Source organism: Trichomycterus rosablanca, chromosome 3 (assembly GCF_030014385.1).
Source record: "Trichomycterus rosablanca isolate fTriRos1 chromosome 3, fTriRos1.hap1, whole genome shotgun sequence".
Taxonomy (NCBI): Eukaryota; Metazoa; Chordata; class Actinopteri; order Siluriformes; family Trichomycteridae; genus Trichomycterus; species Trichomycterus rosablanca.
This window is the reverse complement of record NC_085990.1, coordinates 57,232,541-57,257,425: the sequence shown is the minus strand read 5'-3', so window position 1 is coordinate 57,257,425 and position 24,885 is coordinate 57,232,541. Positions and strand designations below refer to the sequence as shown.

Sequence of the window (24,885 nt, the reverse complement as noted above, 5' to 3'; positions counted from 1 at the left end):
CGGACGCCATTTTTGCTGTCACTACGCTGTACAACATGACACGCCCACAGGTGACGTCACGGTTCGGGCTGAATAACCCAGTATCCTGTGGTGCGAGATCGGCCCGCTAGTTCTCTGTCTGGAACCTCTTTTTTCCGGTGGAAACACGCGGAACCGGTTCAAAATCAAGTCCGGGAACCGGAACTGGCTCTGTGCCGCGTCGGTGGAAAAGGGGTAACAGTGGTTCGGTTCAGTACTGGAACTCGTTTAGGTGGCGGTACAGGTGATGGAGTTTGGCTCATGCCAACATGGGCACCAGGTGGAGTTTATTATGAATGCAGTGAGGCGTGTGGTATCACGTTACACACCACAGTACTGAACCAACCAGTCACACACACACACACACACACACACACACACACACACACACTCCTGTATCCTTATACACACACACACACACACACTCCTGTATCCTTATCCTTATACACACATACACACACACACACACACACACACACACACTCCTGTATCCTTATACACACACACACACACACACACACACTCCTGTATCCTTATCCTTATACACACACACACACACACACACACACACTCCTGTATCCTTATACACAACCACACACACACACACACTGTGTATGTGTTAAGAGACTGAATCAGATAGAGAGTGGACACAGTGTTCAGACTTGTTCTACCTGTTCTACATACTCGAAGAAGGTGTGTCCGAGGGGTGGGGCATCGCCCAGAAAGAGAGAGAGAGAGACAGAGCAGGTCAGAGAGACAGACGGAGAACCAGAGAGAGAACCAGAACCATAAAGACAGATTTATTAGGTGTAGAAGGTTTAGAGGAACCTATTAGACGAGGAACCAGGAGTTCCAGTACGGTACAGTTCCATCTCCTTATATATAACATGTGTGTGTGTGTGTGTGTGTGTGTGTGTGTGTGTGTGTGTGTGTGTGTGTGTGTGTGTGTAATTAATGCTTTGAAATACTGTGTAGAACTTCAGGTCAGAACTTGATCTTCACTCGGACTGAACGTGGTTTTGATGCTGGTTTTGTTGGTGTGACTGAATGACCGGAACGTCCGACTTCGTCCTGAACGACCTCTTTCTAACGTTATCCGCTGGGTCATAAATATACGGACAGATGCATAAACACAGAATAGGGAGGTGTTATAGTTCTACAGCAGGGGTGTCCACACTTTTCTGGACCACAACTACGGGGCCACAGACTCTTGACAGAGCTCCGGATTACTAACGATGATCTATCGTCCACAGTGTGGTGATTTCACTCACCGGTTTATAATCCTAACGGGAGGATTATCATTATACTGCTTTAAATTAGACATACCCACTTCCCTCTGAAAGAGAGACAGAGAGAGAACCGGAGAGAGAACCAGAACCATAAAGACAGATTTATTAGGTGTAGAAGGTTTAGAGGAACCTATTAGACGAGGAACCAGGAGTTCCAGTACGGTACAGTTCCATCTCCTTATATATAACGTGTGTGTGTGTGTGTGTGTGTGTGTGTGTGTGTGTGTGTGTGTGTGTGTGTGTGTGTGTGGGATTAATACTCTGATATACTGTGTAGAATTGTGTAGAACTTCAGGTCAGAACTTGATCTTCACTCGGACTGATCGTGGTTTTGATGCTGAACTTTATTCCTGCGGTTCGTCTTTTCCTGTGACCGACTTTGTCCCAAACGACCTCCTTCATCCTGAGTTCTTTCTTAAAATCCGCTGGATCAAAATTATACGGACACGCGGAAAATCCACAACCACGGGGCCACATCGTTGGAGGTCCCTGTTCTGTTCGCTGACGATTACGATACGCTTCAGTTAGGGTGTCCAGATAAATACGACCAGTTTGACGGCACCTATAAAAGGTAGATTTAACTGTTCACAACCGAGAGAGCTTTAAAAGCCCCGGCCTGGATTACAAGCCAAGACACAAATTGTGGACACTGTTACCTCCAAGCAAAGGGGAGGTTTAAAGCTCGTGGATTTGGAATTATACGTCCAGCAAGCTCATGGTCGGGCGTCCACATACTTTTGGACATGTAGCGCACATACATACAGCGCACTAATACTCGGTCACATCGATTAGCCGATTCTTCCGATACAACTCCGGACGCATCGTTTAATTGGTTCAGTTCAATTAAATTCGTTCCTTTTTTTAGTGGCGTCCACATATTTTTGACCAGCTTTGGTCTGGATTATTACTTCAACACCACCTCTGATGGAACATCCGATCTTGTCCAAGGTTGACGAATATTGAGGTATATAAACGTAATATTACCTTTCTATAATGATCCAGAGTCTCATGCTACCACCACCGTGCTTCACAGTAGGTACAAACGTCTGCTCATAGCGTCCAAAGTCCTTCAGAACATTAGAAGGAACACCAGGAGGAACACCAGGAGCCACATTATGAAGAACATCAGGAGAAACAACAGGAGTATTACCATGAGAAACGTTAGGAGGGACACCAGGAGCCACATTATGAAGAACACCAGGAGGTATCTCCAGCAGATGCTGCTTGGTACCATTATGGATCCTCCTAAATACCTCAGCTGGAGCATTACTGGGGTTTAAAGGCACAGAGGTCATCCAGATGTTGAAGATTCTCTGTGCCCGTATAATAATAATAATAAACTCCACCACAGACCTTCTGATTGGAAAGTCTAGGAAGCTTCGTACAGATCTGAGAACGTCAGGAACGTAAATGGTCTCCTAGTCAACTGTCCACAGTCAAACAAGCTTTACATCTCCAAAATGTGCAAAATGTTCCTTCTAGTGTCATGCTACCACCACCGTGCTTCACAGTAGGTACAAACTTCTGCTCATAGCGTCCAGAGTCCTTCAGAAGGTTTTTTGGTGCCCATGTGATCACTAACACACTTCAGTCCAGCTTAATGTTGCACATTTTGGAGATGTGAAGCTTGGTTGACTGTGGAGAGTTGACTAGGAGACCACTGTTCCATGTACTTTGACTCAGAAGTGGCTCAGATTTACGTTCCTGACGTTCTCAGATCTGTACGGAGCTTCCTAGACTTTCCCATCAGAAGGTCTGTGGTGGAGTTTATTAATATTATTATTAAACGGGCACAGAGAATCTTCAACATCTGGATGAGCTCCGTGTCTTCAAACCCATGTAATGCTCCAGCTGAGGTATTCAGGAGGATCATAATTCTGAGGAGGATATTCATAATGGTACCAAGCAGCATCTGCTGGAGATACCTCCTGGTGTTCCTCCTGGCATTCCTCCTAATGTTCCCCCTGGTGTTCCTTCTAATGTTCCTCCTGGTGTTCCTTCTAATGTTCCCCCTGGTGTTCCTTCTAATGTTCCTCCTGGTGTTCCTTCTAATGTTCCTCCTGGTGTTCCTCCTGGTGTTCCTTTTAATGTTTCTTCTGGTGTTCCCCCTGGTGTTTCTCCTGGTGTTCTTCATAATATTCCTCCTGGTGTTTCTCCTAATGTTTATCCTGGTCTTCCTTCTGGTGTTCTTCATAATGTTCCCCCTGTTCTTCATAATGCTGCTCCTGGTGTTCCTCCTGGTCTTCCTCATGTTTTCATTTACGTTCCTTTTTTTTAGTGGCGTCCACATATTTTTGACAAGGTTGAAAAGCCCGACTTTGGTCTGGATTATTACTTCAAAACCACCTCTGATGGAACATTTACGTTCCTGACGTTCTCAGATCTGTACGGAGCTTCCTAGACTTTCCCATCAGAAGGTCCGGGACTGAGTTTATTATTATTATACGGGCACAGAGAATCTTCAACATCTGGATGACCTCTGTGCCTTCAAACCCCAGTAATGCTCCAGCTGAGGGATTCAGGAGGATCCATAACAGTACCAAGCAGCATCTGCTGGAGATCCTGCGGGTTCAGTTCTGACACCTGAGTTCACACTGACACACACTGTAGATGCTTTGAATGGTGGAAAGGAGATGCACTGGAACTCTGACTGGTACTGAAGGGTTTGATGCGCTGCAGTTTGAGCTACGGTAGATGGTCGGTTCTGATGGTCTGGACCAGACCCCACAGCTATCACATCCTCTGGACTCCTCCTCGGACCGCTGTGGGTGGGGATTCACCACGACTGACTGTGACACCGCCTGCTGTTTGGAATGATCTGGTCCTGATCACAGTTCCTCAAGTCTTTATACTGATCAGATCTGCTGTGTTCGTCACGTGAACCTTGAGGAGCTAGGTTTCTGGTGGGATTTTGGAGCTGTGAAGCATGCGGAGGTTGGAGATCAGCTTCACAGACTGGAGTTCAAATCTGGTGGACATGGAAGAAGCTGGATGGTGTTCCCCCTACTGTTCCTTCTGTTGTTCTTCATAATGTTCCTCCTGGTGTTCCTCCTGGTCGTCCTTCTGTTCTTCATAATATTCCTCCTGGTGTTCCTTCTAATGTTCCACCTGGTGTTCCTGTTGTCCTTCATAATGTTCCTCCTGGTGTTCCTCCTAATGTTGCTCCTGATGTTCCTCATAATTTTCCTCCTAATGTTCCTCCTGGTGTTCCCCCTAATGTTCCTCCTGGTGTTCCCCCTAATGTTCCTCCTGGTGTTTCTCCTGGTGTTCTTCATAATGTTCCTCCTAATGTTCCTCCTGTTGTTCTTCATAATGTTCCTCCTGGTGTTCCTCCTGTTGTTCTTCATAATGTTCCTCTTGGTGTTCCTCCTGGTGTTTCTCCTGGTGTTCCTCATAATGTTCCTCCTGATGTTCCTCACGTGTTCATTTACAAACAATTCAAGCAGAATGTTTGAGTGTGGTTCATCCTGGAAAATCATCATGTAAGAGGGTTTGCTAACTGACCTTGTGTTTGTTGGATCTAATGGTTTCCACCAGATGCTGCTGGGATCATTATGGAATCTTCAGCGTACCAAACACCGTGGACCATCCTGCTGTTGTTCCTCTGCTCAGGGGTCCAAGTGTTGTGCTCTTTATAAACTGCTCTTTGATATGAATGGGTCACAAAGGTGCTTTAGCATCATAAATATCATGAAATTGTAGCACTGCGATACATCAGTACACCACTAATGTGTGTGTGTGTGTGTGTGTGTGTGAGTGTGTGTGTGTGTGTGTGTGTGTGTGAGTGAGTGTGTGTGTGTGAGTGTGTGTGTGTGTGTGTGTGTGAGTGTGTGTGTGTGTGTGAGAGGGTAGTCGGACCGGTTGGTGTGTTTGTGGATTAGCGGTTCATCTTTGTTGTTGAATTCAGTCCCACGCTGGTCTGACATTGTCCTGCACGACTGTGGATGTGAACCGCTTCAGTGTTGTGGTCTGTTGTTGTTGTTGTTGTTTACGTTGTTGCTGCTGCCATGGTGATGTAGGATGGGTCACTTCATTTACATTTACATTTACATTTACATTTTCAGCATTTAGCAGACGCTTTTATCCAAAGCGACTTACATAATGAGTGGAACACGATGAGCAATTGAGGGTTAAGGGCCTTGCTCAGGGACCCAACAGTGGCAACGTGGTGGTGGTGGGGCTTGAACCGGCAACCTTCTGTTTACTAGTCCAGTACCTTAACCACTGAGCTATCACTGGCCCCAGGGCTGACTTCAGGGCAGGACGAGCATCCTGAGGTTCCAACCCAGGAGTCGTCCTACATTTACATTTGAGGCATTTATCCAAAGTTACTTACAGTTATCACTGAATACATACTTACACACACAATCACTCATCTGAGCAAAAGTATACACACCCCCACTGAATACATACTTACATACACAATCATTCATATTAGCAAAAGTATACACACCCCATCAAATACATATTTACACACACAATCACTCATCTGAGCAAAAGTATACACACCCCCACTGAATACATACTTACATACACATAATCAATCACTCATCTGATAATCACATAATCACACCATTGATAATATTTGCTAACATTTTGCACTGTAAAAATATTCTGATGTTACGCAGCACATCCGATCCAGTTTGAGGGTGTTTTTTTTATCGCTGGAACAGAACCAGAAGGTACCAGTAGGTCTGCTCACCTCAGTAATGAATAATAAGATCTGCTGACCTGGGGTGGGGATTAGAAATGATCCAGTGTAATAACATCACACGTATGATCACTGGGTTCGGTATGGGAGGGTTAGATGGTTAGAACAATGGACGTACTGTGACTGTGGGAGGTCGCGGTTGGTTTTGGTGTGGTGACTACGTTCCTCTACCTGGCTGAGTCACTCAACAAGAACCTGATTGTGGACTCAGTGTTTCTGCTGAGATTAGGAACATCAGGAGGAATTCATTCGTAAAAAGAAACACCTCACACCTCAACATGACACACAATACGTGACCAAAAATATGTGGACACCCATTCTAATCGACAGTAGGTGTTCCACAAAATGAAGTCCATGAAGACGTGGTCTGGTTTGATGCTCTTGGCAATGAAGGAACTCCAGCAGACTTCACCGAGCCCTGACCTCAACCCCACTGAAGAGCTTTGGGATGAACTGGAACTTCATCGGCCAACCAGGCCTTCTTATCCTGACCACATCAGTGTGTACAAATTCCCACAGACACACTCCTCTCGTGGACAGCATTCTTAGAGTCAATAGAGTCAATGAGGTAACTGACAAATGTAAATGCCAATGATCAGAAGGTTGCTGGTTCAAGCCCTCCAAAGCCAAGTTGCTACTCTTGGGCCCCTGAGAAACACCTCGTATTGAGGGTTTGGTGCAACAACAAGCTTCTTTCATGCCATGTGACGGGGCTGAGGACGGGCCCCCGAGGCCCCTGGTGTGTATCAATAACCTGGTTCTAATCTGCGTTTCCCTCTTACAGATGGACGGACGTCAGATTCCGGGACCCCCTGGTGCACAGGCTCCGTACAGTCTTCCACCCAGCAGCGACGTCAAAGGTATGAAGCTTTATCAGCTCTATCAGCTGCCCTGTGCTATCGTTCGGCTGGGCGCCCCCTAGCAGGCACGATCGGCAGTGCAGACTAGTCTGCTGGGTGGGAAAAGACGGGACTAAAAAGTGGGCGGGGTCTTTGAGGCCGTGTAAGGACCCTGGTTAGTAGGCCGAGGCACCTGTACAGAAGGGGAGATCAGCGTGTGACTCTCCATGCGCGAGACCGACCTCATGCGCCGATCCACGGGCGAATAAGACAGAGTCGTGTCAGAGGGAGGGCGTGTCAGGAGGATATACGCTCCTCGTACACCATCGGCGATCTCCAGCAGAGGAAGAGGAACTGGAAAGTGGGATACTGGGAGATAAATGGAGAAGAAGCATTAAAATGAATGAGTTTATTGAATGCTGGGATTGCCTTTGGCTGAGGAAGCACACAAGCTCCTCGTTACTGGGTCAGAATATCACTCAGAATGAGCGGGGTCTGTTATAGCCTCAAAGATGTGTGTGCCAGTGGTTTTAAAACAGAAGGTCGAACAAGCTCGTTATCAGGGTGTCCACATACTTTTGGCTATATTGTGGCTGTTTTACTTACTTGTGAGTGAGTTGCCCACAGTGTGTTCATGAGGCATCAGTAGGCACTGTGACCCTGACCAGGATGTATTTGTGTGTATTTCTCTGTGTAGCCAATGGAATGATGAATGGACAGCCCGATAAGGCGCTACTGAGAGCACAACAGGAGGTGGTGAGTACACACCTTCAGTACCTGTTCTAGCTCCTAAATCACACACCTGTGTGTGTATATATATAAACATGTGTGTGTGTGTGTGTGTGTGTGTGTATAATGTAGGTGTGTGTATAATGTGGGTGTATAATGTGTGTGTAATGTGTGTGTGTGTGTGTATAATGTGTGTATAATGTGTGTGTGTATAATGTGTGTGTATAATGTGTGTATAATGTGTGTGTGTGTGTATATAATGTGTGTATAATGTGTGTGTAATGTGTGTGTGTGTGTGTATATAATGTGTGTATAATGTGTGTGTGTATAATGTGTGTGTATAATGTGTGTATAATGTGTGTGTGTGTGTATATAATGTGTGTATAATGTGTGTGTGTATAATGTGTGTGTATAATGTGTGTGTGTGTGTGTATATAATGTGTGTATAATGTGTGTGTAATGTGTGTGTGTGTGTATATAATGTGTGTATAATGTGTGTGTGTATAATGTGTGTGTATAATGTGGGTGTATAATGTGTGTGTGTGTGTGTGTGTGTGTGTATATAATGTGTGTATAATGTGGGTATATAATGTGTGTGTAATGTGTGTGTGTGTGTATATAATGTGTGTATAATGTGTGTGTAATGTGTGTGTGTGTGTATATAATGTGTGTATAATGTGTGTGTGTATAATGTGTGTGTATAATGTGTGTATAATGTGTGTGTGTGTGTATATAATGTGTGTATAATGTGGGTGTATAATGTGTGTGTGTGTGTGTGTGTGTGTGTGTATATAATGTGTGTATAATGTGGGTGTATAATGTGTGTGTAATGTGTGTGTGTGTGTATATAATGTGTGTATAATGTGTGTGTAATGTGTGTGTGTGTGTATATAATGTGTGTATAATGTGTGTGTGTGTATAATGTGTGTGTATAATGTGTGTATAATGTGTGTGTGTGTGTATATAATGTGTGTATAATGTGGGTGTATAATGTGTGTGTGTGTGTGTGTGTGTGTGTGTATATAATGTGTGTATAATGTGGGTGTATAATGTGTGTGTAATGTGTGTGTGTGTGTATATAATGTGTGTATAATGTGTGTGTGTATAATGTGTGTGTATAATGTGTGTATAATGTGTGTGTGTGTGTATATAATGTGTGTATAATGTGGGTGTATAATGTGTGTATATAATGTGTGTGTGTGTGTATATAATGTGTGTATAATGTGGGTGTATAATGTGTGTGTAATGTGTGTGTGTGTGTATATAATGTGTGTATAATGTGTGTGTGTGTATATAATGTGTGTATAATGTGGGTGTATAATGTGTGTGTAATGTATGTGTGTGTGTGTGTATATAATGTGTGTATAATGTGTGTGTGTGTGTGTATATAATGTGTGTGTGTGTGTGTATAATGTGTGTATAATGTGTGTGTATAATGTGTGTGTAATGTGTGTGTGTGTGTATATAATGTGTGTATAATGTGTGTGTGTATAATGTGTGTGTATAATGTGTGTATAATGTGGGTGTATAATGTGTGTATAATGTGTGTGTGTATAATGTGTGTGTATAATGTGTGTATAATGTGTGTGTGTGTGTATATAATGTGTGTATAATGTGGGTGTATAATGTGTGTATATAATGTGTGTGTGTGTGTATATAATGTGTGTATAATGTGTGTGTGTGTATATAATGTGTGTATAATGTGGGTGTATAATGTGTGTGTAATGTATGTGTGTGTGTGTGTATATAATGTGTGTATAATGTGTGTGTGTGTGTGTGTATATAATGTGTGTGTGTGTGTGTATAATGTGTGTATAATGTGTGTGTGTGTGTGTGTGTGTATAATGTGTGTGTGTATAATGTGTGTGTATAATGTGTGTATAATGTGTGTGTGTATAATGTGTGTGTATAATGTGTGTGTATAATGTGTGTGTATAATGTGTGTATAATGTGTGTGTGTATAATGTGTGTGTGTATAATGTGTGTGTGTGTGTGTGTGTGTGTAGGACTTACTGAACCACTGCTTCGAGGAGATCGAGACCTTCATGGCGAGGCTGCAGAAGGCGGCTGAAGCTCAGAGTGTTCTGGAACAGAGGAACAAGAAGAAGAGGAGGAGCAGGGTGGACGGTAAGATCAAACACCACAAGTATGTGGACGCCTGAACACTGAGCTCAGGTGTTTAGGTGTTTCAGCCACACCAGGTCTGTAAGGAGTGTGAGTTTGGTGTAAAGGATTTCCCTGAACAGTGAGCCCTGACCTCCACCCTATTAAACACCTGTGGGATGAACTGGAACACTGACTGTAGTTACAGTATTTATTGGTATAGTATAGTAATAGTATTTATAGTATTGATTATAGTGGTGGTATGTACTGTATTAATAGTATTGACTGTAGTAATAGATGAGCCCTGACCTCCACCCTATAAAAGACATGTGGGATAAACTGAAACACTGATTGTACTGATAGTATTGATCACAGTAATAGTATTTATTGGTATAGTATTGGCTTTATTGATAAAGTTGATTGTAGTAATGGTACTGATAGTATTGATTATAAAGATTGTATTGATAATATTAACTGTAGTGATGGTATTTATTGCAACAACGGTATTGAAGGTATTGATTGTAGTGACAGTATTGATTGTATTTATTGGTACAGTATTGATTATAGTGATGGTATTTATTGGTACAGTATTGATAATATTAACTGCAGTGATGGTATTTATTGGTACAGTATTGATTGTAGTGATGGTACTGATAGTACTGATAACAGTGACAGTATATATTGGTATAGTATTGATTGAAAAGATAGTATTGATTATATTAATAGTATTGACTGTAGTAATAGGTGTGCCCTGACCTCCACCCTATTAAACACCTGTCGGATAAACTGAAACACTGATTGTAGTGATGGTGTTGATTGTAGTAGTGGTATTCATACCTTTAACTGTAGTGACAGTGTTGATTGTATTTATTGGTACAGTAGTAAGTATTAGGGATGAACTGGAACACTGACTGAGACTCACAGTGTGTAGGGTCTCTGTGTGCAGAAGGTTCAGTAGGTTCAGACGTTCTCTCACCTCATACATAAACCTTCCTGTTTGGAGGAATCATCTCAACAGAAGGTCAGAATGCAGGTCGAACCCGAGGCTATCGAGAGCACTGAGGATGTGCAGGAGAGAGTTCATCATGTTGTTAGTTGATCGATTAATTTACTGATTGATTAACTGATTAATTGATTGATTGTGTTTAGATGATCCCCTGATTGCGAAAGCAAAGGTTCCTCCAAAAGACGAGTTCGTCCAGATCTTTCAGAAGTTCAAGTACAGCTTCTGTCTCCTGGTGAGTAACACAGGAACACCTGCACTACATGTCAGACAGACTCATGGTATTGATATGATTGTAGTAATAGTATTGATTACAGTGATGGTATTGATTACAGGGATGGTATTTATTGTAGCTATGGTATTGGTAGTATTGATTACAGTGATGGTATTGATTACAGGGATGGTATTTATTGTAGCTATGGTATTGGTAGTATTGATTACAGTGATGGTATTGATTACAGTGATGGTATTGATTGTAGCTATGGTATTGGTAGTATTGATTATAGTGATGGTATTGATTACAGTGATGGTATTTATTGTAGCTATGGTATTGGTAGTATTGATTACAGTGATGGTATTTATTACAGTGATGTATTGATTGTAGCTATGGTATTGGTAGTATTGATTACAGTGATGGTATTGATTGTAGCTATGGTATTGGTAGTATTGATTACAGTGATGGTATTGATTACAGTGATGGTATTGGTAGTATTGATTACAGTGATGGTATTTATTACAGTGATGGTATTGATTACAGTGATGGTATTTATTGTAGCTATGGTATTGGTAGTATTGATTATAGTGATGGTATTTATTGTAGCTATGGTATTGGTAGTATTGATTACAGTGATGGTTTTATTACAGTGATGTATTTATTGTAGCTATTGTATTGGTAGTATTGATTACAGTGATGGTATTGATTGTAGCTATGGTATTGGTAGTATTGATTACAGTGATGGTTTTATTACAGTGATGTATTTATTGTAGCTATTGTATTGGTAGTATTGATTACAGTGATGGTATTTATTGTAGCTATGGTATTGTTAGTATTGATTACAGTGATGGTATTGATTACAGTGATGGTATTTATTGTAGCTATGGTATTGTTAGTATTGATTACAGTGATGGTATTGATTACAGTGATGGTATTTATTGTAGCTATTGTATTGGTAGTATTGATTACAGTGATGGTATTGATTACAGTGATGGTATTTATTGTAGCTATGGTATTGTTAGTATTGATTACAGTGATGGTATTTATTACAGTGATGGTATTTATTGTAGCTATGGTATTGTTAGTATTGATTACAGTGATGGTATTGATTACAGTAATGGTATTTATTGTAGCTATTGTATTGGTAGTATTGATTACAGTGATGGTATTTATTGTAGCTATTGTATTGGTAGTATTGATTACAGTGATGGTATTTATTGTAGCTATGGTATTGGTAGTATTGATTACAATGATGGTTTTATTACAGTGATGTATTTATTGTAGCTATGGTATTGGTAGTATTGATTACAGTGATGGTATTTGTTGTAGCTATGGTATTGGTAGTATTGATTACAGTGATAGTTTTATTACAGTGATGTATTTATTGTAGCTATGGTATTGGTAGTATTGATTATAGTGATGGTATTTATTGTAGCTATGGTATTGGTAGTATTGATTACAGTGATGTTATTGATTACAGTGATGTTATTTATTGTAGCTATGGTATTGGTAGTATTGATTACAGTGATGGTATTTATTGTAGCTATGGTATTGGTAGTATTGATTACAGTGATGGTATTGATTGTAGCTATGGTATTGGTAGTATTGATTACAGTGATGTTATTTATTGTAGCTATGGTATTGGTAGTATTGATTACAGTGATGGTATTTATTACAGTGATGGTATTTATTGTAGCTATGGTATTGGTAGTATTGATTACAGTGATGGTATTGATTACAGTGATGGTATTTATTGTAGCTATGGTATTGGTAGTATTGATTGCAGTGATGGTATTGATTGTAGCTATGGTATTTATTGTAGCTATGGTATTGGTAGTATTGATTACAGTGATGGTATTGATTGTAGCTATGGTATTGGTAGTATTGATTACAGTGATGGTATTGATTACAGGGATGGTATTTATTGTAGCTATGGTATTGGTAGTATTGATTACAGTGATGGTATTGATTGTAGCTATGGTATTGGTAGTATTGATTACAGTGATGGTATTGATTACAGTGATGGTATTTATTGTAGCTATGGTATTGGTAGTATTGATTACAGTGATGGTATTGATTGTAGCTATGGTATTGGTAGTATTGATTACAGTGATGGTTTTATTACAGTGATGTATTTATTGTAGCTATTGTATTGGTAGTATTGATTACAGTGATGGTATTTATTGTAGCTATGGTATTGTTAGTATTGATTACAGTGATGGTATTGATTACAGTGATGGTATTTATTGTAGCTATGGTATTGTTAGTATTGATTACAGTGATGGTATTGATTACAGTGATGGTATTTATTGTAGCTATTGTATTGGTAGTATTGATTACAGTGATGGTATTGATTACAGTGATGGTATTTATTGTAGCTATGGTATTGTTAGTATTGATTACAGTGATGGTATTGATTACAGTGATGGTATTTATTGTAGCTATGGTATTGTTAGTATTGATTACAGTGATGGTATTGATTACAGTGATGGTATTTATTGTAGCTATTGTATTGGTAGTATTGATTACAGTGATGGTATTTATTGTAGCTATTGTATTGGTAGTATTGATTACAGTGATGGTATTTATTGTAGCTATGGTATTGGTAGTATTGATTACAATGATGGTTTTATTACAGTGATGTATTTATTGTAGCTATGGTATTGGTAGTATTGATTACAGTGATGGTATTTATTGTAGCTATGGTATTGGTAGTATTGATTACAGTGATGTTATTTATTGTAGCTATGGTATTGGTAGTATTGATTACAGTGATGGTATTTATTACAGTGATGGTATTTATTGTAGCTATGGTATTGGTAGTATTGATTACAGTGATGGTATTGATTACAGTGATGGTATTTATTGTAGCTATGGTATTGGTAGTATTGATTACAGTGATAGTTTTATTACAGTGATGTATTTATTGTAGCTATGGTATTGGTAGTATTGATTATAGTGATGGTATTTATTGTAGCTATGGTATTGGTAGTATTGATTACAGTGATGGTATTTGTTGTAGCTATGGTATTGGTAGTATTGATTACAGTGATAGTTTTATTACAGTGATGTATTTATTGTAGCTATGGTATTGGTAGTATTGATTATAGTGATGGTATTTATTGTAGCTATGGTATTGGTAGTATTGATTACAGTGATGTTATTGATTACAGTGATGTTATTTATTGTAGCTATGGTATTGGTAGTATTGATTACAGTGATGGTATTTATTGTAGCTATGGTATTGGTAGTATTGATTACAGTGATGTTATTTATTGTAGCTATGGTATTGGTAGTATTGATTACAGTGATGGTATTTATTACAGTGATGGTATTTATTGTAGCTATGGTATTGGTAGTATTGATTACAGTGATGGTATTGATTACAGTGATGGTATTTATTGTAGCTATGGTATTGGTAGTATTGATTGCAGTGATGGTACTGATTATAAAATACTATTGATTGTACTAATGCTATTTATTGTAGCCATGTTATTGATAGTATTAGTTGTATCAATGCTTTTGGCTGTATTGATTACAGTGATGCTATTAATTGTAGTGATAACATTGATCGAGGTGATGGTATTTACTGTAGCACTGGTTTTGATTGCAGTGATGGTATTTTTAACTGTGATGGTATTTACTGTAGCACTGGTTTTGATTGCAGTGATGGTATTTTTAACTGTGATGGTATTTACTGTAGCACTGGTTTTGATTGCAGTGATGGTATTTTTAACTGTGATGGTATTTACTGTAGCACTGGTTTTGATTGCAGTGATGGTATTTTTAACTGTGATGGTATTCATTGTAATGGTTTTATTGATTGCATCAATAGTATCAATTGCAGTAATAGTATTTGTTGTACTTATGGTATTTATAACAGTGATGGTATTAATTGTATTGACTATATTGATAGTATTGATTGCAGTGATGATTATTAATTGTACCGATGGTATTTATTATAATAACGGTATTGATCAGTAGTGGTATTGATCAGTAAAGGTATTGATCAGTAAAGGTATTGATCAGTAATGGTAATGATCAGTAATGGTATTGATCAGCAGTGGTATTGATGTGAGTGTTTGTGTGCTTCCAGGGGAGGCTGAAGTCGGTCATCTCTAACCCCACCTCTGAGGAGCTGCTGCACTACCTCTTCAAACCTCTGGACATGGTGAGGCTGTTTGTTTGCGCTGGCTGTGCAAACACCGGTGCTTTTGTTGGAACCTTTGCGGTGCAGTGTTTAATGTGGAACGTGAACAAAGGCGCCGTGATAGACGAGAATTTAAGGGCGCAGGGCGTGTGTTTACGTTTCGGCGGGAGACTGATGATGTCACTACAATGGAACGATTTAGCATAAACACAAAACTAAACAAGACTAAAGAAGTGAAGGTGTTCGGGGGTATTAAAGTACCTGGTGCTAACTGCTGTGACCTTATGAGCATTAGTTACTGATGCCGACACGTAGCTTTGATCTGACGTTCTGATGGTCACCATGGTAACCATGACATCACACAGGTATTTACTGTTATACCATAAATGGTACTGGAGGAATTTGGGGGGTCTGGAACAGATGAAGGTTCAGAATCTTCCTCTATGCTCCTGATTTTTGGTACAATCACCGACTCATACACCATGTGTGTGTGTGTGTAGATGGTGAAGACTACAGGCGGGCCTGCACTAGCATCATCAGTGACGAGTCCATTACTGACAGTGGGAGGCATAACACTGCTGAAGGAGAACCTCACACTGGAGGAGCACAAACTCTGGAGCTCACTGGGGGCTTACTGGACCCAACCACGGTACACACACACACACACACACACACACACACACACACACTGTATTCACACACACACACACACACACACTGTATTCACACACACGCATGTACATACACACATACAGTGTATCACAAAAGTGAGTACACCCCTCACATTTCTGCAGATATTTAAGTATATCTTTTCATGGGACAACACTGACAAAATGACACTTTGACACAATGAAAAGTAGTCTGTGTGCAGCTTATATAACAGTGTAAATTTATTCTTCCCTCAAAATAACTCAATATACAGCCATTAATGTCTAAACCACCGGCAACAAAAGTGAGTACACCCCTAAGAGACTACACCCCTAAATGTCCAAATTGAGCACTGCTTGTCATTTTCCCTCCAAAATGTCATGTGACTCGTTAGTGTTACTAGGTCTCAGGTGTGCATAGGGAGCAGGTGTGTTCAATTTAGTAGTACAGCTCTCACACTCTCTCATACTGCTCACTGAAAGTTCCAACATGGCACCTCATGGCAAAGAACTCTCTGAGGATCTTAAAAGACGAATTGTTGCACTACATGAAGATGGCCAAGGCTACAAGAAGATTGCCAACACCCTGAAACTGAGCTGCAGCACAGTGGCCAAGATCATCCAGCGTTTTAAAAGAGCAGGGTCCACTCAGAACAGACCTCGCGTTGGTCGTCCAAAGAAGCTGAGTGCACGTGCTCAGCGTCACATCCAACTGCTGTCTTTGAAAGATAGGCGCAGGAGTGCTGTCAGCATTGCTGCAGAGATTGAAAAGGTGGGGGGTCAGCCTGTCAGTGCTCAGACCATACGCCGCACACTACATCAAATTGGTCTGCATGGCTGTCACCCCAGAAGGAAGCCTCTTCTGAAGTCTCTACACAAGAAAGCCCGCAAACAGTTTGCTGAAGACATGTCAACAAAGGACATGGATTACTGGAACCATGTCCTATGGTCTGATGAGACCAAGTTTAATTTGTTTGGTTCAGATGGTCTCAAGCATGTGTGGTGGCAATCAGGTGAGGAGTACAAAGATAAGTGTGTCATGCCTACAGTCAAGCATGGTGGTGGGAATGCCATGGTCTGGGGCTGCATGAGTGCAGCAGGTGTTGGGGAGTTACATTTCATTGAGGGACACATGAACTCCAATATGTACTGTGAAATACTGAAGCAGAGCATGATCCCCTCCCTCCGGAAACTGGGTCGCAGGGCAGTGTTCCAGCATGATAATGACCCCAAACACACCTCTAAGACGACCACTGCTTTATTGAAGAGGCTGAGGGTAAAGGTGATGGACTGGCCAAGCATGTCTCCAGACCTAAACCCAATAGAACATCTTTGGGGCATCCTCAAGAGGAAGGTGGAGGAGCGCAAAGTCTCGAATATCCACCAGCTCCGTGATGTCGTCATGGAGGAGTGGAAAAGCATTCCAGTGGCAACCTGTGAAGCTCTGGTAAACTCCATGCCCAGGAGAGTTAAGGCAGTTCTGGGAAATAATGGTGGCCACACAAAATATTGACACTTCAGGAACTTTCACTAAGGGGTGTACTCACTGTTGTTGCCGGTGGTTTAGACATTAATGGCTGTATATTGAGTTATTTTGAGGGAAGAATAAATTTACACTGTTATATAAGCTGCACACAGACTACTTTTCATTGTGTCAAAGTGTCATTTTGTCAGTGTTGTCCCATGAAAAGATATACTTAAATATCTGCAGAAATGTGAGGGGTGTACTCACTTTTGTGATACACTGTATATACACACACACTGTATATATACAGTATATACACACTGCATATTCACAGCTACTGTATATACACACACTGTATATACACACACATACACTAATACACACTATATACACACACACACACGCTGTATATACACACATATACACTAATACACACTGTACAGTATATACACACACACACTGTATATACACACACACTGTATATACATACATATACACTAATACACACTGTATATACACACACACACTGTATATACACACACACTGTATATACACACATATACACTAATACACACTGTATATACACACATACACTGTATATACACACACACTGTATATACACACATATACACTAATACACACTGTATATACACACACACACTGTATATACACACACACTGTATATACACACATATACACTAATACACACTGTATATACACACACACACTGTATATACCCACATATACACAAATACACACTGTGTATATACACACACACTGTATATACACACACATACATTAATACACACAGCATATACACACACACTGTATATACACACACATACACTAATACACACTGTATATACACACACTGTATATACACACACACTGTATATACACACACACACTAATACACACTGTATACACACACTAATACACACTGTATACACACACACAAATACACACTGTATATACACACACACTGTATATACACACACACACTAATACACACTGTATACACACACACAAATACACACTGTATATACACACACGCACTAATACACACCTACTGTATAAATATACACACACACTATATATAAACAAACTTTATATACACAAACACTGTATATACACACATACTGCATACACACACACTTACTGCATATATACACACACACACTTACTGTATATATACACACACATATAAACTACTACACAGCTACTGTATATACACACGCACTGTGAATATACACTCACACACACTTACTGTATATATATATATATATATATATATATATATATATATATATATACACACACACACTAATACACACACACTTACTGTATATATACACACACACACCAATAAACACCTACTGTGTACACACACACACACTTTTACACACATATACACTAATACACACCTACTGTAAACACACACACACTTACTGTATATATACACACACACTTACTGTATATATACACACACACACTTATTGTATATATACACACACACTTATTGTATATATACACACACACTTACTGTATATAAACACACACACACTTACTGTATATATACACACACACTTACTGTACATATATACACACACTTACTGTATATATACACACACACACTTTTACACACATATACACTAATACACACCTACTGTATACACACACACACTTACTGTATATATACACAAACACACTTACTGTATATATATACACACACACTTACTGTATATACACACACACACTTACTGTATATATACACACACACACACTTACTGTATATATACACACACACTTACTATATATATACACACACACACACACTTACTGTATATATACACACACACACTTACTGTATATACACACACACACACTTACTGTATATATACACACACACTTACTGTATATATATATACACACACACACTTACTGTATATATACACACACACATTTACTGTATATATACACACACACACACTTACTGTATATATACACACACACTTACTGTATATATACACACTCGTACTGTAAATATACACACACACTTTCTGTATATACACACACACACACATACACACTTACTGTATATATACACACACGCTTACTGTATATACACACACACACTTACTGTATATATACACACACACACACTTACTGTATATATACACACAGACACTTACTGTATATATACACACACACACACACTTACTGTATATATACACACACACTTACTGTATATACACACACACACACACACACTTACTGTATATATACACACACGCTTACTGTATATACACACACACACACTGTATATATACACACACACACTGTATATACACACACACACTTACTGCATATATACACACACACACTTACTGTATATATACACACACACACACACTGTATATATACACACACACTCATACTGTATATATACACACACACACACACACACACACACTCATCCTGATCTCGGTGTGTGTTATAGATCAGCACTAAACATTTCGAGCCCTCCGTACTTTCCCGTCTTTATGAACGGATGGAGACCAGCAGGGTCGGATGCTGACGGCTGGATGGACCCAATCCAGGCAGAACACAGGAGGGACACAGAGCGGGAAAATCAGAAGGTAATCAGATCAAAACCCCACTTTAAAGTCTCACTGTGTTTCGCTGGAGTCCCACAGCTTTAGAAGGGGTGACGTTCAGGCGTCCACATAATTTTGATCTGTGTGTTGTGTGTAGTTACAGGGTTCTCTCCAGCCACCCTCCTCTCCTGCAGTTCCTGTGACCCCGGTGGCCCCTGTGGCCCTCGCAGCCATCGTGGCTCCTGTGGCTCTGGTTAATGAACTCAACTCCAACACAGAGACAGAAACGTAGGTGTAACAAACACTACCAGACTTTCTTTATATTTAGGGGCCCGGGATGAGGCCCCTGAGGGTCAGATTTAAAATCTAAACTTTTATAATATAGAAGATTTAGTTCCTAAATTCAGGTAATTTTTCAAGATTCAGTGTTTTATTTAAACTGGTTTATAATAAATAAAACGTTGTAATAAACAGCTCCCAGAGCTTGAGTGTGTTTATCCCAGTCTGTCATGACACAGAGCTAGAATAGTGCTACAACTATATTTATAACACTTTTCAGCTCTAGACTCCACTGAAAACACTACAATCTGTTTTCCAGACAGCATTACGCTAACATTTAAAGAATGCTAATGCTAATAAAGCCGTTTGATAAGCTAACACTTAGCGTTAAGTAATAAGTAACGTTGCAGCAGCTAGGCGTGTAACAAAAGTCAACATGTTTGTTATGCGAGCCATTTTTTATCTGCTATCAGTCCGACGGTTCCAGGTGAAGGGTGTGTAGCGGTGGATTGTTAGCTAGCGATACTGTATTAGCACTAGCGTTTATTTACTGATCTCTCTGGTTCCCGGCAGCGACGGAGCCCCGCCCCAGGAGAGACTCTACAGCTGCAGCTACGACTTTGTGGCTCGAAACAGCAGCGAACTGTCAGTCCTGCAGGGGGAGACGCTGGAGGTATCACACACACTGGGGTCACTGTCCACAGTCGAGCAAGCTTACCATCACTGTTTGCTAGTTTATTTCTGCATTTTTAGTCATAGCCAGTTCATCTTTCCTACTGGAGACCCCAATGGTGTACGAGGAGGGTATATTCTCCTGACACTCGCTCCGCCAACCCCTTTCGGCTACTAACCAGGGTCCTTACACAGCCTTCGGAGACCCTGCCCACTTTTTAGTCCCGTCTTTTCCCACCCAGCAGACTAGTGGATGATTTTGTCTTTGGCACTATCTGCACTGTCGATTGTTCCCCCTAGATCCGGACCCAGACAAACCCTGGAGTGGTTCGTTTGTAGTGAGAAGGTGGTCTGACCTCGATCCAACCCAACTAGCTCCTGGTGTGGTTTAGCCAAACGCCGTCTCCGCCGTCGCTCCATGTTTGTTTGCGTGGAAAGTCGTACTAGTCCAGAACAAGGGTTGCAGCAAAAGAAAGAGTCAACTATTGGAAGGTCTTAAGGTCCTAATGGAGCCCATACGGCAGTTCCCAGTACTACCAGAGGATTCTGTTGCAAGTGAGATCTGCCAGTTGCCCTTGGTAAGGTCCAGAATAGACATTAGGCTACCTTCTTAGTTCCTTGACGGACCCATCCACCCTGAGCATGAGATAGGTGTCCAAATATACCGTAGATGCTTAAATGAGTGTAGAACTAGTGAAGACCACCTTTTAAAGTTCTTACCTTGTTTCCCGTTGGCCAGGTAATCTGTAGAGCTGCTTCTGAACTACAACACCAGGAGTTCTTCAGGATTTGACAGCGATTCAGTTCTTCTGGTTGATGATAAAACAATTGCTTTGTCTCTTTTAGGTGGTCGAGGCGTCCAAGCGATGGTGGAAGTGTCGAAACAGGTTCAACGAAGTCGGCTTCGTTCCTTTCAATATCTTGGAGCCGCTGTCACACGTGGAGAGCGCAATGAGCAACAAATCACCCAAGGTACACTCGCATACACGAACACAACTTAATAATAATAAGTGCCACAACACGGTTGGAAGGTTGAAGTGGAGCCTTTACACTTGGGAGGTGGAGCATCAAATACTGCAGAAAGGTAACAGGGATGACGGTGATGGTCAGATTGACAAGGATACTGAACCTTTACTTTCACCAGGCTACGGTTGATGAAATCCTCACTCTGGCCAGTAGCCACATAAGAACCTGAATCTTGGACACTGAAGAAAGAGGAAGAAAGACTCTCATGGAGGAAGATGATCGCCACTGAGCGAGTGGACGTGATGGCCAGAACAGAAGAGGAACTCCTGAACCACATTAAGTCCTGAAGGTTCTGTTACTTTGGTTGGGTAAGGACTTGTGGAAGGACTCAGAAGATGAGGAAGACCAAGAATAAGCTGGATTGATGACGTAACAAAGTGGATTGTGTTATCAGCGGCAACACGCTGGAGGGCGCTGGAGAAACCTGACCCATCTGTTCAGCCAACCATCACAAAGCAAAGGAGTGGTGAGATGACATGACAGTACAGGAGGCGCAGTTACATTTAGCAGATGCTTTTATCCAAAGCAGCCCAACAACAGCAACCTGGCAGTGGTGGGGCTTGAACCAGCAACCTTCTGATTACTAGTCCAGTACCTTAACCGCTAGGCTACAACTGCCCAGTAAACATTCCACCATATCATCAAGAGATTCACGTTAACATTCCCATGAAATCAGGATTGAAGTTGGTCCTCTACCCCCTGGCAGCACTAACCCATGAGCACCTCGGAGCTTGTGGGTATCTAACGCATCACATGACCTGTAGTTTAAGAGGCTTCAGCTTCATGTCTTGGATATAGCCTGTGTTTTCCTCTTATCTTGGAAGCTGTTGTGTTATGGTAATTTGTCCCCTTGTTCTCAGGCTCCATCTCCTCCCACCATGCTGAAGACGAGCACCTTGCCCCTGCCCACGTCTCTCGGTGTGCCCACTGCGGACTTCAAACAGCGACCCCGCAGCATCGCCCTTCCACCTCAGCACTCACCCGCGGATTCAGAGAAAGGTACAGAGTTCACACCGCACATTCGCATTCACAAGGTTTCCCCCTGCTGGCAGGTTGTAGAACAGCACACAGCTCCAGGGTCAGGGTTAGGGTTAGACTAGGCTATGTCAAAGCTACAACAAGACCAAGACAAAGAGCAAGACTAAGAGCAGAAGCAAGACCAAGATTGACAGCAAGACCAAGACCAAGATCAAGAGCAAGTCCAAGAGCAAGAGCAGAAGCGGACGCTCCCTCGTTATTCAGTCAGATCATCACTCAGAATTAAGGCGCCTCAGTAGGAGCATTTTAAGGGATCTAAGAATTTAGACACGCCCTCTTCTCGGGAGTGTATGACGACGTAAACCACCGTCTGTTCGTAACCCCTCATGGTTCTCCCCTCGATGCCCCGCCCTTCACCTCTCTCTCTCTCTCTCTCTCTCTCAGTGATGCAGGTGAACGATGAGCTCCTGAAGAGACTGACCTCCGGGAAAGCACCTTTAAATCGTTCCTTGGTCATACCTCGATCCGCCGAGACCGCCGTTCCTCTGGACTATCACTCGCCCCCCGCTGAGGTGGAGACCTGGTTACAGGGGAAGGGATTTAGTGAATCGTGAGTCACACACACACACACACACACACACACACACACACACACACACACATGCGGCATTTAGGGTCAAGGGCCTTGTTCAGTGTGTGTGTGTGTGTGTGTGTGTGTGTGTGTGTGTGTGTGCAGGACGGTACAGTGTTTGCGGGTGTTGACGGGAGCTCAGCTCTTCTCCCTGAATAAAGAGGAACTACGAGCTGTGATTCCTGATGAAGGACCTCGAGTGTACAGTCAACTCACCGTCCAGAAATCCCTGCTGGAGGTACACACACACACACACACACTTATAAATATATATGTATATACAGAGCAGGCATAACATTATGACCGCTGACAGGTGAAGTGAATAAGACTGATCATCTCCATCACCGCACCTGTTGATGTTAGAAGCAGGAAAAATGATCAAGCATGAAGATCTGAGAGAGTTTGATGAGGACCAAACTGTGATGGCTAGATGACCGGGTCAGAGCATCTCCAAACCTGCAGCTCTTGTGGGGTGTGTCCCGGTCTGCAGTGGTCAGTATCTATCAGGAACAGTGGTAAACCTGCGACAGGGTCATGGGCGGCCGAGGCTCACTGATGCCCGTGTGGTCCGATCCAACAGACGAGCTCCTGTAGCTCAAACTGCTGAAGAAGTTCATGCTGGTTCTGATAGAAAGGTGTCAGAATACACAGAGCAGCACAGTCTGTTGTGTATGGGGCTGCAGAACAGTCAGGGTGACCATGCTGACCCCAGTCCACCCCTGAAAGCACCAACAATGGGAACGTGAGCATCGGAACTGGACCACGGAGCGATGGAAGAAGGTGGCCTGGTCTGATTCCCCTTACCTGGGGAACACCAGGATGCATTATGGGAAGAAGGCGGGTCCTGCATCCATGTGGACGTCACTCTGACACGTAGCTCCTACCTAAGCATCGTTACAGACCATGTTCACCCTCTCATGGAGACGCTTCCCTGATATCTGTGGCCTCTTTCAGCAGGATGATGCTGGGACGGTTTGAGGAGCACAACGACCAGTTTGAGGTGCCTCCAAATTCCCCAGATCTCGATCCAATCCAGCATCTGTGGGACGTGCTGGACTAACAAGTCCGATCCATGGAGGCTCCACCTCACAACTTACAGGAGATAAAGGATCTGCTGCTGACGTCTTGGTGCCAGATACCACAGCACACCTTCAGGGGTCTAGTGGAGTCCAGGCCTCGACAGGTCTGGGCTGTTTTGGCAGCAAAAGGGAAGAGGTTATAATGTTATGCCTGATCGGTGTATATATACATAACACACGTCCCTACAGCAGTGATGCAGATGTTTTCAGTGCTGTAACGTATAGATTTGGGATGTAAGAACCAAAAGTATGTGGACGTTAGGACTCTGTGTTTGTGTTGTGCAGGACGTACATAAAGCATCAGAGCTGGAGACGGTGATGGAGAAGCAGAAGATGAAAGTGGATCTGACGGTGGAGACTGGAACTCTTTAGCACCTCAGAACTGGTCCCATTTCACCCCCCCCCCCCCATGAACCCTCTTTTTATTAATGTTTTACATTTATAATAACGTTAAA

The 24,885-nt window shown here is 41.7% G+C and overlaps 1 protein-coding gene across 1 annotated transcript; it reads left to right on the top strand.

Annotated features, from left to right (window-relative positions):
• The first annotated feature begins 1,394 nt into the window (after window positions 1–1,394).
• eps8l1b (EPS8 signaling adaptor L1b) lies at window positions 1,395–24,885 on the top strand. Its single transcript, XM_062992267.1, has 15 exons — window positions 1,395–1,469; window positions 6,803–6,878; window positions 7,555–7,613; window positions 9,593–9,713; window positions 10,839–10,927; window positions 15,003–15,077; window positions 15,557–15,705; window positions 19,669–19,807; window positions 19,923–20,053; window positions 20,618–20,717; window positions 21,563–21,688; window positions 22,603–22,741; window positions 23,165–23,330; window positions 23,457–23,589; window positions 24,716–24,885. The coding sequence occupies exons 2-15, from the start codon at window positions 6,803–6,805 to the stop codon at window positions 24,800–24,802; spliced, it is 1,590 nt and encodes a 529-aa protein (XP_062848337.1). The 5' UTR covers window positions 1,395–1,469; the 3' UTR covers window positions 24,803–24,885.